Source organism: Poecilia mexicana, unplaced genomic scaffold, assembly GCF_051168715.1.
Source record: "Poecilia mexicana isolate PSO_F unplaced genomic scaffold, ASM5116871v1 scaffold_19, whole genome shotgun sequence".
NCBI lineage: Eukaryota > Metazoa > Chordata > Actinopteri > Cyprinodontiformes > Poeciliidae > Poecilia > Poecilia mexicana.
In genome coordinates, this window is record NW_028263388.1 from 404,014 (window position 1) to 419,439 (window position 15,426).

The 15,426-nt window shown below is 50.3% G+C and overlaps 1 protein-coding gene across 1 annotated transcript in view; it reads left to right on the top strand.

Moving 5' to 3' along the window:
- The window catches only part of trrap (transformation/transcription domain-associated protein), a 64,192-nt gene extending 57,285 nt beyond the window's left edge, over positions 1-6,907 (top strand). Inside the window, exons 67-72 of the mRNA XM_088001114.1 lie at positions 2,912-3,137; positions 3,211-3,428; positions 3,560-3,744; positions 3,863-4,066; positions 4,438-4,632; positions 6,212-6,907. Coding sequence (XP_087857240.1) covers positions 2,912-3,137; positions 3,211-3,428; positions 3,560-3,744; positions 3,863-4,066; positions 4,438-4,632; positions 6,212-6,496 — 1,313 coding nt within the window. The 3' untranslated portion in view covers positions 6,497-6,907. The remainder of the gene's footprint in view (positions 1-2,911; positions 3,138-3,210; positions 3,429-3,559; positions 3,745-3,862; positions 4,067-4,437; positions 4,633-6,211) is intronic.
- The last annotated feature ends 8,519 nt before the right edge of the window (positions 6,908-15,426 follow it).

The following is a 15,426-nucleotide window of genomic DNA, read 5'->3' on the forward strand; positions in this document are numbered from 1 at the left end:
GATATGAAAAAAATGCATGCCACACTTTTCAGATCTATATTGGAAAATCATTCGTCACGTTTCTGCAGCACCAGCCGGGGTTTTACTCCACCAGTTTGACTCAGATTCACCAGGAACTAAATCTGAATTTCCTCCTTTCTGGGACCAGAACCAGAACCAGATGGTTTAGTTTCTCTGAGCAGCAGAAAGAAAAGCGTCTCAGATTCCCTGCTGTTGCTGCAGCTGCAGTGGAGCTGCGGCGCCTCTGAGGCTCCAGCCTGGTTCTGCTCTGCATGAGGGAACCAGACCACAGTTCACTGGGACCAGTTTAAACTGGTCCAGTTTAAACTGGTCCAGTTTAAACTGGACCAGTTTAAACTGGACCAGTTCCAGATGTTTTATTTCTGCACTGAAGTTATTTTCCAGCTGGATGTGATTTCCTCCATGATCCACTAGAGGCAGTGCCGAGTCTTCAGGCAGTGGTTGCCATGGAGACGGCAGTTAGAGACGTTTTCTCAAACATCAAGTAATTCCAGTCAGTCAAAACGTAAATAAATAAAAGGTCAAAGGTCAGTAGCTTCCTGGTGAACCAAGCCAGGAGTCCACGGGCCTCGTGTATAAATCCGCAGTTTTCACGAAAACTTGGAGTAGGACAAATTTAGAAAAGTGCAGCGAACAAAAAAATCCAGATGTATGAAGCCGTGCTGCAATCAGACCTGCTCACCTTTCCTCTATAAATCCTGATTTGGGGGAATCAGAGCAGCTGCTGCTCCGCCTGTCACCTCCATGAATACATATTAATGTAAATTAGTATAAATACCTGGAAGTCTGCCGGCACGTGAAGCAGTAACCATGGCAACCATCCTGGCTAACAGCAGTATAAGCATCTATAACAATAATAATATAGTTTATTTAAAAGCTGCTTTCAGGGCTCATGAGGTCACCTCACAAAACTAAAACAATTAAAGAAACCCTAGAAAGTAAAGAGTAAAGCTGTCTGGTCGGACCTGCTGCGGCAGAGCGTCCTGGTCGGACCTGCTGCAGCAGAGCGTCCTGGTCGGACCTGCTGCAGCAGAGCGTCCTGGTCGGACCTGCTGCAGCAGAGCCTCTGGGTCGGACCTGCTGCAGCAGAGCGTCCAGGTCGGACCTGCTGCAGCAGAGCGTCCAGGTCGGACCTGCTGCAGCAGAGCCTCTGGGTCGGACCTGCTGCGGCAGAGCGTCCTGGTCGGACCTGCTGCAGCAGAGCGTCCTGGTCGGACCTGCTGCAGCAGAGCGTCCTGGTCGGACCTGCTGCAGCAGAGCCTCTGGGTCGGACCTGCTGCAGCAGAGCGTCCAGGTCGGACCTGCTGCAGCAGAGCGTCCAGGTCGGACCTGCTGCAGCAGAGCGTCCAGGTCGGACCTGCTGCAGCAGAGCGTCCAGGTCGGACCTGCTGCAGCAGAGCGTCCAGGTCGGACCTGCTGCAGCAGAGCCTCTGGGTCGGACCTGCTGCAGCAGAGCGTCCAGGTCAGACCTGCTGCAGCAGAGCCTCTGGGTCGGACCTGCTGCAGCAGAGCGTCCTGGTCGGACCTGCTGCAGCAGAGCGTCCAGGTCGGACCTGCTGCAGCAGAGCGTCCAGGTCGGACCTGCTGCGGCAGAGCGTCCAGGTCGGACCTGCTGCAGCAGAGCGTCCTGGTCGGACCTGCTGCAGCAGAGCCTCCAGTCGGATTACAGACCAGAGAGGCTCTGAATGTGGACGTTTGCTCTGCAGACAGGAATCAGCAGCAGAAGCTGCATTCACAGAGTAGAGATGCTTTCTGTCCATAAGGCGCTTTCACAAAGCGGGCGGCTCCACTGGAGGACGGCTGCAGCTGGACCGGTACCGGTACCGCTGGTACCGCTCTAAGTTCTGCTCTGAGCTCCAGGATGATCAGTCTGGATGAATCTAAACGCTGATGGACCATCAGATGGATCTGATCTGTGATCAATCAGCCAAAGCTCCTCAGGTAGCGGCTCACCTGGATCAGCTGCTGATGGACCTGATCGTCTCCTGATCAGAACCGAACCTGGTGGATCCATCTGCTGATCAGCCTGTTTTCTCTCCAGTCAGAATGAAATGAGCCTCAGATGCTTTCAGACGATGAGTTACATCTTCATGAGACAAACTGAGGAAGTTATTATTCACTCAGAGGGAAGTTTTACCTTCATTTAGTTTCTTTACTTTTCAGGTTATTGTCTGAGGATAAATGTGGTTCAGTTTCATCGTTTAAACAATAAAATATTAAAATCATGAACAGACATCAGGTTTGATTCCTGGTCTAAATAACTGAATGTAATCAGGTTTCTGTGGATTTATGCGACTCTTTATAGTTTATTACTGTCCACAGATAAAGTTTGTGTTACTGCTGCACATTTTCACGCCAGGGAAAAAGTGTGTGTATATTTACGCCAACTTTGATGCAAAGTTCATTTTTATTTATGCTGATTTGTGTGTAAAATGTGGTGCCGAACATTTTTTGTGCGCATGAACGCTTTACACATGAGGCCTGTTCCCCAACGTCAGGAGTTTGACATTAAGGCTGTAAAATGTTGCTTTGCTGCCGTTCTGCAGCATCGTGACTCTGAGGACTTAGTTTCCTCTCCTGCTCAGCGCTGAGCCATCGCCGCCTGACGGTTATAGTTCAGCTGCAGCTCTGTGACGCTGTGGAGGAGGACAGCTGGCGGGCGCAGAGCGGGAACTGTGGCTGTTTTAAAGTGGGGTGGGAAACTTTTCCAGGTTTCATGGATCCACAGGAGAAGCTGAGCAGGAATCATCCTGAAACAGATTCAGTAGATTCCCTCCAACTGTCTCCGACTGTGATGATCAGTTCTTTACAAGCTTCCACCTCATTTTTGTCTCTGTTTCTGCCCAGATTTGGATGAATATTAAAATGAAAAGCTTTCTTCCTCTCACAGACTTTGACTTCAGCATTCCCGGCTCCATGAAGCTCCACAACCTGATCTCCAAGCTGAAGAAGTGGATCAAGATCCTGGAGGCCAAAACCAAGCAGCTTCCCAAGTTCTTCCTCATCGAGGAGAAATGTCGCTTCCTCAGCAACTTCTCTGCTCAGACCGCCGAAGTGGAAATCCCCGGAGAGTTCCTGATGCCCAAACCGACGCACTACTACATCAAGATCGCCAGGTAGGCGCCGTTCCCTGCACACGGCTGAGGAGTGGCGACCCGTCCCTCCGTCACGCCTGCTCCTCCTCTGCAGGTTCATGCCCCGCGTGGAAATCGTGCAGAAGCACAACACGGCCGCCCGCCGCCTCTACATCCGCGGCCACAACGGGAAGATCTACCCGTACCTGGTGATGAACGACGCCTGCCTGACCGAGTCGCGCCGCGAGGAGAGGGTCCTGCAGCTACTGCGGCTGCTCAACCCCTGCCTGGAGAAGAGGAAGGAGACCACCAAGAGGCACCTCTTCTTCACCGGTACGACCTCTGACCTCTTCAGCCTTTGTAGAGCCTGCTTCCTGCAGGGCTCCAGTTCTTTCCAGAGTTCCAGTCTTTAGTTTTTTCCTCGCAGTCTCTCTGTGTTTCCTCACTTCCTGTTTCCTCCTCAGTTCCGCGAGTGGTTGCGGTTTCGCCTCAGATGCGTCTGGTGGAGGACAACCCGTCTTCGCTGTCGCTGGTGGAGATCTACAAGCAGCGCTGCGCCAAGAAAGGCATTGAGCACGACAATCCCATCTCACGCTACTATGACCGCCTGGCGACGGTGCAGGCCAGAGGAACGCAGGCCAGCCACCAGGTAGCAGAACCCGGCCTGCGGGTCGGCGCCACGTCGAGCTAACTGATCCATGGAAGCAGTTTGGTCAGCCGGTATGTAAAGTTGTGAGCCGGCTAAGCGGCGGTGCTGTTGCCTGCAGGTGCTGAGGGACATCCTGAAGGAGGTGCAAGGCAACATGGTTCCCCGCAGCATGCTGAAGGAGTGGGCCCTGCACACCTTCCCCAACGCCACCGACTACTGGACCTTCCGCAAGATGTTCACCATCCAGCTGGCGCTGATCGGCCTGGCCGAGTTCATGCTGCACCTGAACCGCCTCAACCCGGAGATGCTGCAGATCGCCCAGGTAGGACGCTGCCGCACCGTCTGGGAGCGCCTGACTGGACCGTCCTGCAGGTCACCTTATCTGCTCCTCCCTGGTGCGTTCAGGGCCCAATCTGCTCCTCCGTGGTGCGTTCAGGGCCCAATCTGCTCCTCCGTGGCGCGTTCAGGGCCCAATCTGTTCCTCCGTGGTGCGTTCAGGGCCCAATCTGCTCCTCCGTGGTGCGTTCAGGGCCCAATCTGCTCCTCCGTGGTGCGTTCAGGTCCCAATCTACACCTCCGTGGCGCGTTCAGGGCCTCCGTAACTCCAACTGTCTGACAACCAGCAGAGGCCAGGTGTTTGTCACCTGTCTTCGGCTCCCCCGCTGACCTCTGCCCTCTGCCTCTGTTTCCTAGGATACGGGGAAGCTGAACGTCTCCTACTTCCGCTTCGACATCAACGACGCCACCGGCGACCTGGACGCCAACCGGCCGGTTCCGTTCCGCCTGACGCCAAACATCTCCGAGTTCCTGACCACCATCGGCGTCTCTGGGCCGCTCACCGCCTCCATGATCGCCGTGGCGCGGTGCTTCGCCCAGCCCAACTTCAAGGTACCAGAACCGGGCCAGGGTCATCTCTGGGTCGCAGCTTCAGCCTTCAGGCTTTCTACACTTTGACTGGGACGTCATGTGACGCAGCGACGCAGACCGAAAAGTATTCTGCCCCTTTTACTCTGGAACCCCTAAACCATGAATGAGCAGAGCAACTGAGGCTGACAATGAAACTGTCCTGCATGTTTCCCCTTAAGACGTTCAGGACCAGATTCACCTCTGGCATGTTTGATACATCTGAAAGTGGAAGAAATTTCTTCCCAGTGTCTCCCAGTGCCTCCCAGTGTCTCCCAATGCCTCCCAGTGTCTCCCAATGCCTCCCAGTGTCTCCCAATGCCTCCAGTGTCTACCAATGCCTCCCAGTGTCTCCCAATGCCTCCCAGTGTCTCCCAGTGCCTCCCAGTGTCTCCCAATGCCTCCCAGTGTCTCCCAGTGTCTCCCAGTGTCTCCCAATGCCTCCCAGTGTCTCCCAATGTCTCCCAGTGTCTCCCAGTGTCTCCCAATGCCTCCCAGTGTCTCCCAATGCCTCCCAGTGTCTCCCAATGCCTCCCAATGCCTCCCAGTGTCTCCCAATGCCTCCAGTGTCTACCAATGCCTCCCAGTGTCTCCCAATGCCTCCCAGTGTCTCCCAATGCCTCCCAGTGTCTCCCAATGTCTCCCAGTGTCTCCCAGTGTCTCCCAATGCCTCCCAGTGTCTCCCAATGCCTCCCAGTGTCTCCCAATGCCTCCCAATGCCTCCCAGTGTCTCCCAATGCCTCCAGTGTCTACCAATGCCTCCCAGTGTCTCCCAATGCCTCCCAGTGTCTCCCAGTGTCTCCCAATGCCTCCCAGTGTCTCCCAATGCCTCCCAGTGTCTCCCAATGCCTCCCAGTGTCTCCCAATGTCTCCCAGTGTCTCCCAGTGTCTCCCAATGCCTCCCAGTGTCTCCCAATGCCTCCCAGTGTCTCCCAATGCCTCCCAATGCCTCCCAGTGTCTCCCAATGCCTCCAGTGTCTACCAATGCCTCCCAGTGTCTCCCAATGCCTCCCAGTGTCTCCCAGTGCCTCCCAGTGTCTCCCAATGCCTCCCAGTGTCTCCCAATGCCTCCCAATGCCTCCCAGTGTCTCCCAGTGTCTCCCAGTGTCTCCCAGTGTCTCCCAATGCCTCCCAGTGTCTCCCAATGCCTCCCAGTGTCTCCCAATGTCTCCCAGTGTCTCCCAATGCCTCCCAGTGTCTCCCAATGCCTCCCAGTGTCTCCCAATGCCTCCCAGTGTCTCCCAATGTCTCCCAATGCCTCCCAGTGTCTCCCAATGCCTCCCAGTGTCTCCCAATGTCTCCCAGTGCCTCCCCGTGCCTCCCAGTTCCTCCACCTCCCAGTAACAGATGTTGTCTCATGTCCACTTTGGACAGGTTAGACGCATTTTTACAGATGGACTGAACCGGCAGGGTCTCAGCAGGGGTCTAGTGATGTTTAGTCTTCCCGGCATCCCACTCGGTTTGGGTCCAGCAGCCAGAAAGTTCTGACTGCCCAGCATGGTCCGAACATGGGTTCTGGTTGGACCGTCCTGAGGTTCTGACCCGTCTCTTTGCTCTGTCCCAGGTGGACGGCGTCCTGAAGGCGGTGCTTCGGGACGAGATCATAGCGTGGCACAAGAAGACCCAGGAGGACACGTCGGTCCCGCTGTCCCCGGCCGGCCAGCCGGAGAACATGGACTCCCAGCAGCTGGTGTCGCTGGTCCAGAAGGCGGTCACCGCCATCATGACCCGCCTCCACAACCTGGCCCAGTTCGAGGGCGGGGAGAGCAAGGTCAACACGCTGGTGGCTGCAGCCAACAGCCTGGACAACCTGTGTCGCATGGACCCGGCGTGGCACCCCTGGCTCTGAGACCGGGACCGGGTCGGTTCTGATGGGGACGGGTCTCTGGAGCTGAAGCTCGGCCCACCTTTTAATTTCAGACTGGAGTTGATCAGGTCAGAACCACAGGTCCATTGGGTCCCCTGGTTCCGTCTGCAGAGGTTCTCTTTCTGCCTCTGGATCCCAGGCAGAACCAACTAGAACCAGAACCACTGCAGGAAATTCCTCTTTGTTTTTATGCCCATCAAGGAGTCAAATATTGTAAAATGTGTATTTTTACTTCCTGTTGAATGAGGAATATTTTAGGGTCAAAGGTCACTGGGAGCCGACTCTTCATGCTGATGATGAGGAGGAATCGTTCGTCTCCAGCTGCTTGTGTTTCTTTGGTCTCCTGTACAGAAGCAACTTGTTGGAATAAAATGCCATTTTTATCATTAACAAGTCCAGAGTTTCTGATTGTTGGGTTCTGATCGGTTCCTCTGGGGTCCAGAACATCTCGGATCTGGTGAAGTTCTGTTGTTGTCCTCCATATTTGCTGCTACGGCCCAAAGTGGTTCTGTTTCCGAACCTTCTGGTCTCCTTGCTTCCCGCCAGCGGCCCGGCCTGTAAACTGCGGTTCTGGCTCTGCTTGTTTACACTCTGCTGCGGTTCTGCTGAGGGTCGGGCCCGGTTTCTCTCAACTGGAAATATATGTGAAGTTCTGTTTGGTTCCGTGTGAGTACAGTCTTATCGGGTTTTCAGATCCAGTTCTGTTCAGCTGAACTACACCACATCATTAGAATCTGCTTCAATCGGACCGGACCGGATCACCACTCAGAACCAACATGGCTGTTGCTGAGTCACTTACTGCCAGGTAAACATGAGGAGAACCAGAACAGAACCAGGTTCTGCTGCACAGAGGAACTTCAGACCTGATTGAACTGAAAATTTCTGCTGATTGTTTTGAAACATTTTGGTCCAAAAGTTTAGATTTAAAAATCCACCGAGCTGACTGGAATAAACGCTTTAATTAAGTTTAATTAGTAAAGTAATACTTTGCTTCAAACTGCGCTATTTAGCAGGACGCAAATATTTACTGACCAGGCTAAAGATTTACTAGCTAGGCGGTTACCGGAAGTGGACTATCAAAACAAAAGCTGGATTTTCCGAAACGCTTTCTAAACTCCTACTTTCGAATCGCTTTATGTCACTGCTTCCTCTTTTCTTGGAGAACATTGCAGGTTAAAAGAAAAACTTGTTTAAAGGCAATATTAAGTTTATTCCCTCACACAATTTAATAAATAACATAATGAGCTTACACCGTTTTACCAGATAATACAGATCAACACAGATCGAATTCATAGTGAGTGAATCAGGCCTTCAAAGAAGATGGTTACAGATGTTTTCCTCCGGATCGACAGCAACAGATGAAGGATTCGTCTGGACCCCGCTTTTGTTTTGACGGTCCATTTCCGCTTGTCGGTAAGCGATCAATATTTAGCTGGCTCAAAGTTAAATATTTGGTTGCTTACGAAATATTTCGTTTGTTCTGAGCTAGTTCGTAAGCTAAGTATTAAGCTAGCTTGGAGCTAAATATTTATCTCCAAACTAAATTTTAGACATTTAGCTTAAAACTAACCAGTTAGTTTGTAAACTGACTTTTACAAATGAATGAATAACATGAAAATATGACTGATGAATAAACCGTCATGTTTTTTTCTTATGACAGGCTAAGCCCAAATTATTGCTGCTAATTTTTGACTAACTCTTCAAACGTCTCCCCATGTGGATGCATAAACTCTGAGTCGCTCTCACCAGTCAGATTTTGCTCCGACTCCCTGGATAATTATGGGATGTCTGTATCTACAGCACAGCTGCGTCTCAACAGAGCGAACAGCCTTTACTGGCTTTCCTGTTGAGAAAACATGATTGTGTTCATTTATGTACATTAGCAGCGGAGTCTAATGGTTTATGCTCCCATGAGTTCTGATGATGCTGATTTGATGGAAATCAAAGCAAAAGCTAGGAGCAGTTCTGCTTCCAGACTGATCCTCAGCCGTCTCTGACAGGACCTCCGCCCTCCTCCACCTTCCCACCGCCCGTCCGCTCCTGCTGTCGGAACGCATTAGCATGCTGCTAACAGGCCCCCCAGGCCTGTCCGGGTAATGAGGTGGAAAGACGAGAGGGTGGAGCTCCTCGTGTTCAGGGAAAGTGTAGCAGCATAAAGGGTCATAAAGGTGTTCGAGTTATGGTCAGAAATTGAGGAGAAAATTCTGGATTTTCTTATTTTATGGAGATAAATTTAGATTGGCTGATCAACAGCAGCTCATGGAGACGAAACGAGGCTCCACTTCAAAATAAAAACCTGAAAATGAGAAGGAACTTCAAAGCGTCTCTTCCAACGATCTCATCTGACTCCAACATCCCTCTGTCACAGCGACAGGCTTCAGTCAGAGGCCTCTGTAGAGTTGTTGCAACACTCACTGCTACAGGAGAACCTTTCTATCATGTAGTTACCCCTGGGAGCCACAACAAACTGCAGACCTGGTTCCTCCATCCGTTAGATCTGGGAGGTCTGATGGAGAACAGAACCAGGACCTGATCTGGACCTGATGGAGAACCAGCCGTTAGGCCCTGCCCCCGCCCAGCATTGACCTCTTAAAGCTGCAGTAACTTTTATAAAATGTTTTTGCTAATCTGGCTCCATGTTGTGACAGTTTGAGTCAGATAATCTGAACACATCTATCTCCAGCTGCTGTCTGAAGAAAAAACAACCAATCAGAGCCAGGAGGAGGGACTTAGCGCTGTCAATCATCTCCATGTGCTGCTGCTAAATGTGCTAACTGTAGAGAAACAACCTTCTGGTGCAGGACTGTCTGTGGCTATGCTAATTAGCATCCACCATAGGCTTTGCCGTGCTGATTCAGCTTCAGCGTAGCAGAGAGCAAGAGGGAGGGTCTGAGCAGTGTCTACATGAAGCTGATTGACAGCAGGAAGATCTGCCTCCTGGCTCTGATTGGTTGTTCTGATCAGAGGAGCTGCATTTCTTCACAGATTATCTCCTGTTAAACTTTTACTTTAAAAAATATGTAAACTGCAGGTTTAAGGTCCATATCAGACGAAGACCTGATTCAGGTCAGTGAGCTGCTGGAACCGGACCGGACCGTACTGTAGCTCCAGCTGATGGACGCCAAGTATCCTCTAATAGATTCATGCTTGGTTCACTTGTCCTCCTCCTCCTCCTCCTCTCTCAGGCAGCTGTCAAGGTGAGGCAGGTTTAACACGGTGAGGCTCCAATGCTCTTGTCCAATTTCACTTTAGAGTGAAGCTGGGCTGAACCTGCCAGTCCTGATATTACCAAACAAATTAAATCACGCACTCAGCCTCAGAGCAGGAAGAGGAGGAGTGCTGAGAATGCAGAGATGAAGAGCGCGGTGGGGATGTCGGAGCAGCTTCCTCATGAACTGCTGCAGCATATTAATGTAAATATTTGAATGTATTAGCATAGAGGTTAGCACACTGTCCCTCAGGTTGGATGTTTATGACGACTTTTAAACCAACTGTTGCCATAAAATGTTTGGAGGAACTTCCTGTCCTGTTCATCAAACTTTAACATTAAGGCTTTGCTGTTAGCGAGTTTCACACCAAACCAGCTGGAAGGAGAAGAGGAGAGACAGTCTACTTAATATTTAGCGCTAGCTTCCTCTAACTTTTGCTTAGCAATGTAGCGTTAGCTTCTGTTTTATTAGCATTAGCTTCTGTTTTTACCTGTTTGTTCTGCGGTTGCAGTATTTGTTGTTTTCAGTATTTTTTTGTTTTATGTTTGTATGTTTTGGAGATTTCATCATTAATGTGTTTGCAGCTCGTTTGCACATGGCTGTCGGTCATCTTAAGGCTAGCCATTAGCTTCAACCTCCATAATGTCTAATATGATCTACAGTAAATAAACAGGAGAGTTTCCTACTGCAGGTAAGATATTATCTGCTTAGTATTTCAACAGAAGCTCCCTATAAAACTCCTGTAACACTTTAAACACAGAAAAGTTCAACTAAGTGACGGATGTTTTTTTTAAACAGAGGAACAAATTCTCTCCATTTGCAACAATCAGAAAACATGTCAGAGTTTTTGTTATTCCCAAACTTCATCACCTTCCTGTCTGACTGGACCAGATTATTTCACTGAAACCATCTCCGGGTTTACCGTATTTTCCGCACAATAAGGCGCACCGGATTTTAAGGCGCATAGAATAGACGCTACAGTAGAGGCTGAAGTTACGTTATGCATCCACTAGATGGAGCTGCACTAAACGGAATGTCAACCAAACAGTCCGACTCCGGTCGGTGAGGAGAGACGTGGCCGGACGATGGTCACCCTTCTGCGTTGGCGCACAGCATGTTGGTGGAGAACGTGGTGCTAAATGACCTGCAGACGACCTGATTGTAGACGGTCGGTAGGTAGATAGGTCAGTCAGACTTTATTAACAAACCAGTGTAACCGGGTTCTGCTTCACTCCACTGTACCAGCCCGGCCCAAGTAACCCTCCACTCTGCGTTGTGTAGTTTTAAAGAAGACCAGGAGTTTCTGGGTGATCTGCAGTTTATTTCCTGAATGAGAAAATATCGGGTTGGAATCAGTGCAAGGCTCAGCTTCAATCAGCTCACTGCAACAGAGCGTTAAGTTAGCTTTTTAACGAGCACATGAAGTGTTTTATAACGAAATTAAAAGTGCAGAAATTGGTGCCAGGCACGTATCTAGTAAATATTAATTGCACTCTATTTATCTAAGTTAATAAAAATGATGTTTTATCGATTGCTAACATTTTTCTACTCGGTGTGCTGAAGAATGAAACTCGCCTCTCGTGCAGCTTTCAGACTGGCACTGAAAAAATTCCCTTCTCACCCTCCGCAGTCTCTCTCTCTCTCTCTCTCTCTCTCTCTCTCTCTCTCTCTCTCTCTCTCTCTCTCTCTACCAGAGGCCTGGGAGCTTCAGGTTCTCCTCCAGTATCTTGGCTGTGCCTAGAACTGCACATTTCTAGACTGAGATGTCTGATGTTGTTCCTGGGATCTGTTTGAGCCACTGCTCCAGTTTGGGGGTGACTGCCCCGAGGGCCCCGATGACCACAGGCACCACTGTGGTCTTCACCTTCCAGGCCTTCTCCACTTCAGTTATTTGTCGGTGGTACATCCCATGTAGGGGCTTGTCCTCCCATGATGGTTCCTCCAGCACCTCGTCCTCTGTTCCCCATTGCCTGAGACATTCGCTGAGCACATCGTCCGTTGAGGCTTTGTCCTTGATGTATTTATGGATCTTGGATGTTTCATCCTGGACAGTGGCTCTCACACTCACTAGTCCTCTGCCTCCTTCCTTACGGCTTGTGTACAGTCTCAGGGTGCTGGATTTGGGGTGGAACCCTCCATGCATGGTTAGTAGCTTCCGAGTCTTAACATCCATGGCCTTCATCTCTTCCATTGGCCAGCTAATTATTCCGGCAGGGTATCTGATTACTGGTAAGGCATAGCTGTTTATTGCACGGATCTTGTTCTTGCCATTGAGCTGGCTTCTCAGGACTTGCCTTATTCGTTGGAGGTATTTGGCTGTGGCTCCTTTCCTTGTGACCTCATCGAGGTTGCCATTTGCTTGTGGTATTCCCAGGTACTTGTAGCTGTGCTCTATGTCTGCTATTGTTCCCTCTGGGAGTGAGACCCCTTCTGTGCGGACGAATTTCCCTCTCTTTGTAACCATCCGGCCACACTTCTCTAGTCCGAATGACATCCCAATGTCAGTGCTGTAGATCCTGGTGGTGTGGATCATTGAGTCGCTCGCTCTTGGCGTACAGCTTGATGTCATCCATGTAGAGGAGGTGACTGATTGTGGCCCCATTCTTGAGTCGGTATCCGTAGCCAGTCTTGTTGATGATTTGGCTGAGGGGGTTCAGGCCTATGCAGAACAGCAGTGGGAACAGAGCATCTCCTTGGTATATGCCACATTTGATGGACACTTGTGCAAGTGGTTTGCAGTTGGCTTCAAGGGTGGTTTTCCACAGCCCCATCGAGTTTGCGATGAAGGCTCTTAGAGTCCTATTGATGTTGTACATCTCTAAGCATTCAATGATCCAGGTGTGTGGCATTGAGTCATAGGCTTTTTTGTAATCAATCCAAGCGGTGCACAGGTTGGTGTGTCGGGTTTTGCAGTCTCGGGCGACTGTGTGGTCTACAAGGAGTTGGTGTTTGGCTCCTCTACTATTTATGCCGATGCCCTTCTGTGCCGTGCTCATGTATTTATCCATGTGCCCGCTTATCTTAGCTGCTATGATGCCTGACATGAGCTTCCATGTTGTAGAGAGACAGGTTATCGGCCGATAGTTGGATGGGACTGAACCCTTTGAGGGATCCTTCTGGATCAGGATTGTGCGCCCTTCAGTTAGCCAGTCAGGGTGAGTCCCATTCTGTAGCAGCTGGTTCAGTTGAGCTGCCAGTCGCTCATGGAGGGCAGTGAGTTTCTTTAGCCAGTAGGCATGGATCATGTCAGGCCCTGGTGCTGTCCAGTTTTTCATACCCGAGACTCTTTCTTGGACATCTGCCACAGTGATGGTTACCGGGGCTTGTTCAGGGAGGTTGCTGTGGTCCTCTCATAGAGAGGTTAGCCACTGTGCCTTGCTGTTGTGGGACGCCTCCCTTTCCCATATGCCTTTCCAGTATTGTTCAGTCTCCAGCCTTGGTGGGTCTGCTCTGTTGTTATTACCCTGCCATTGAGAGTAATAACTCTCAATGGCAGGAGAAGAGCCGGTTAATCCTCCTGGCTTCATTCTCTCTTGTGTATCTCTTTAGGCGACTGGCCCTATATCGGCCAGGTAGGATTTCCTGGCCGATATCAGGAAATCCTACCAATGGCTGGAGAAAGCTGGACTCAAGGACAGCACAGAGGCCCTCATCCTGGCCGCCCAGGAACAGGCCCTAAACACCAGAGCAATAGAAGCTCAGATCTACCACACCAGACAAGACCCAAGGTGTAGGTTGTGCAAGGAGGCCTCTGAGACAGTCCAGCACATAACAGCAGGGTGCAAGATGCTGGCAGGGAAAGCGTACATGGAACGACATAACCAAGTGGCGGGCATAGTGTACAGGAACATCTGTGCAGAATATGGACTGGAAGCCCCGAGGTCAAAGTGGGGAACACCCCCAAAGGTGGTGGAGAATGACCGAGCTAAGATCCTGTGGGACTTCCAGATCCAGACAGACAAGATGGTAATGGAGAACCAACCGGACATTGTGGTGGTGGATAAAGAACAGAGGAAAGCCGTTGTGGTGGATGTAGCAATACCAAGTGACCACAACATCAGGAAGAAGGAGAAACTGGAGAAATACCAGGGCCTCAGAGAGGAACTGGAGAAGGCCTGGAAGGTGAAGACCACAGTGGTGCCTGTGGTCATCGGGGCCCTCGGGGCAGTCACCCCCAAACTGGAGCAGTGGCTCAAACAGATCCCAGGAACAACATCAGACATCTCAGTCCAGAAATGTGCAGTTCTAGGCACAGCCAAGATACTGGAGGAGAACCTGAAGCTCCCAGGGCTCTGGTAGAGAGAGAGAGAGAGAGAGAGAGAGAGAGAGAGAGAGACTGCGGAGGGTGAGAAGGGAATTTTTTTTATTTTTATAATAATAATTCCCCTCTCACCCTCCGTGGGTGGTCTCTTTCATCCTCTGAGCTCGGGTCCTCTACCAGAGGCCTGGGAGCTTGAGGGTTCGGGCTAACGGCTAACGGCTTCTTCCTGTAGGAAACGGGAGGAACCAACCTGCTTTTGTCAGTAATCAGCAGCAGAGGCGATGATGTCAGTGATGATGTCAGTGAATGATGTCAGCTGGATGTTTGCTCATTTGTCCTGCAGGCTCAGCCTCCCAGCAGGGGGCCAGCAGGATGGATTGGGCTGCGGTCGGCCATCCTGTTGACTCGTTTTATTACCTGAGAGAAGTTTACAGGAAGTGACATCATTAAACTTTTGAATGTTTTATTTTGCAGCTGTTTAACTGGGGTCAGAGGTCAGAGTCAGCTCAGGCCTGTAGCACTGAAATCACAGCAGCTGCTCCTGTCGGTGTCACCGGATCAACCAGAACCGTCTGGTTCAGAAAGTCATTTCTCAATAATGTATAAAAAATACAGGAAAATAATTTTTCCTGTCTTGAAACATTAAATGTACATTAAATTATGGAATCAAGTAAATATGTTCTTTAATTAAACACTGTAAAAGTGTCTGTTCATCAATGTTAATATAAAAATGATCAGAATCATTTCTACCAAATAAAACATTGAGCTCTTTATTCAGAAATGCCCCAAAACAATTAAATAATCACATCAAAAGTTAGAAACTCTCTTTAGTCATTTCTTTGATTACCAAATATATTAATGTGTGAGAAAATGTGTCAATGACAGGAATTAATTTAAAATACTTTGTAGAACGGCACTTTGTGAAGTTCGGTTCATTTACCTGTATTAGCTTACTGGGAGAGATGCCACATTCAATATGGCGGACGCTGTGACGTATCGCAGCAACGGGCCGACCTGCTGCATGACCTATGACCCGCTCCATGACCTATGACCCGCTCTATGGGGGGTCTAAGTATTCATGGCCATGGTTGGGGCCTCTGCCATCTTTAGGAATTCCTGCCTCTCTCGGCCAGCACGAGGCAGCGTCACGGCTAATACGGAGAAATCAACACAAACAGGAATATTTGTTTCTTTTTGCTCTCCAGATCTTTCATTAATCAGTGAACTCTTCATCTCCTTCCCATAGCGCCCCAGAGCTGAACGCTTCCCGTACATTCTGCGTCTCTGTGGGGGACCCTCATCAGCCAGCTAGCTAACCCTGAATCTGTCATCACGGCCTGAATGCAGCTTTCAGGCTCAGCGCGGCGAGAAATCAGCTGCTTTGTCTCCCACTGAGGAGACGCCGCCTTTCTGGGACCATCTGGGAGTTTTGTCAAACTTAA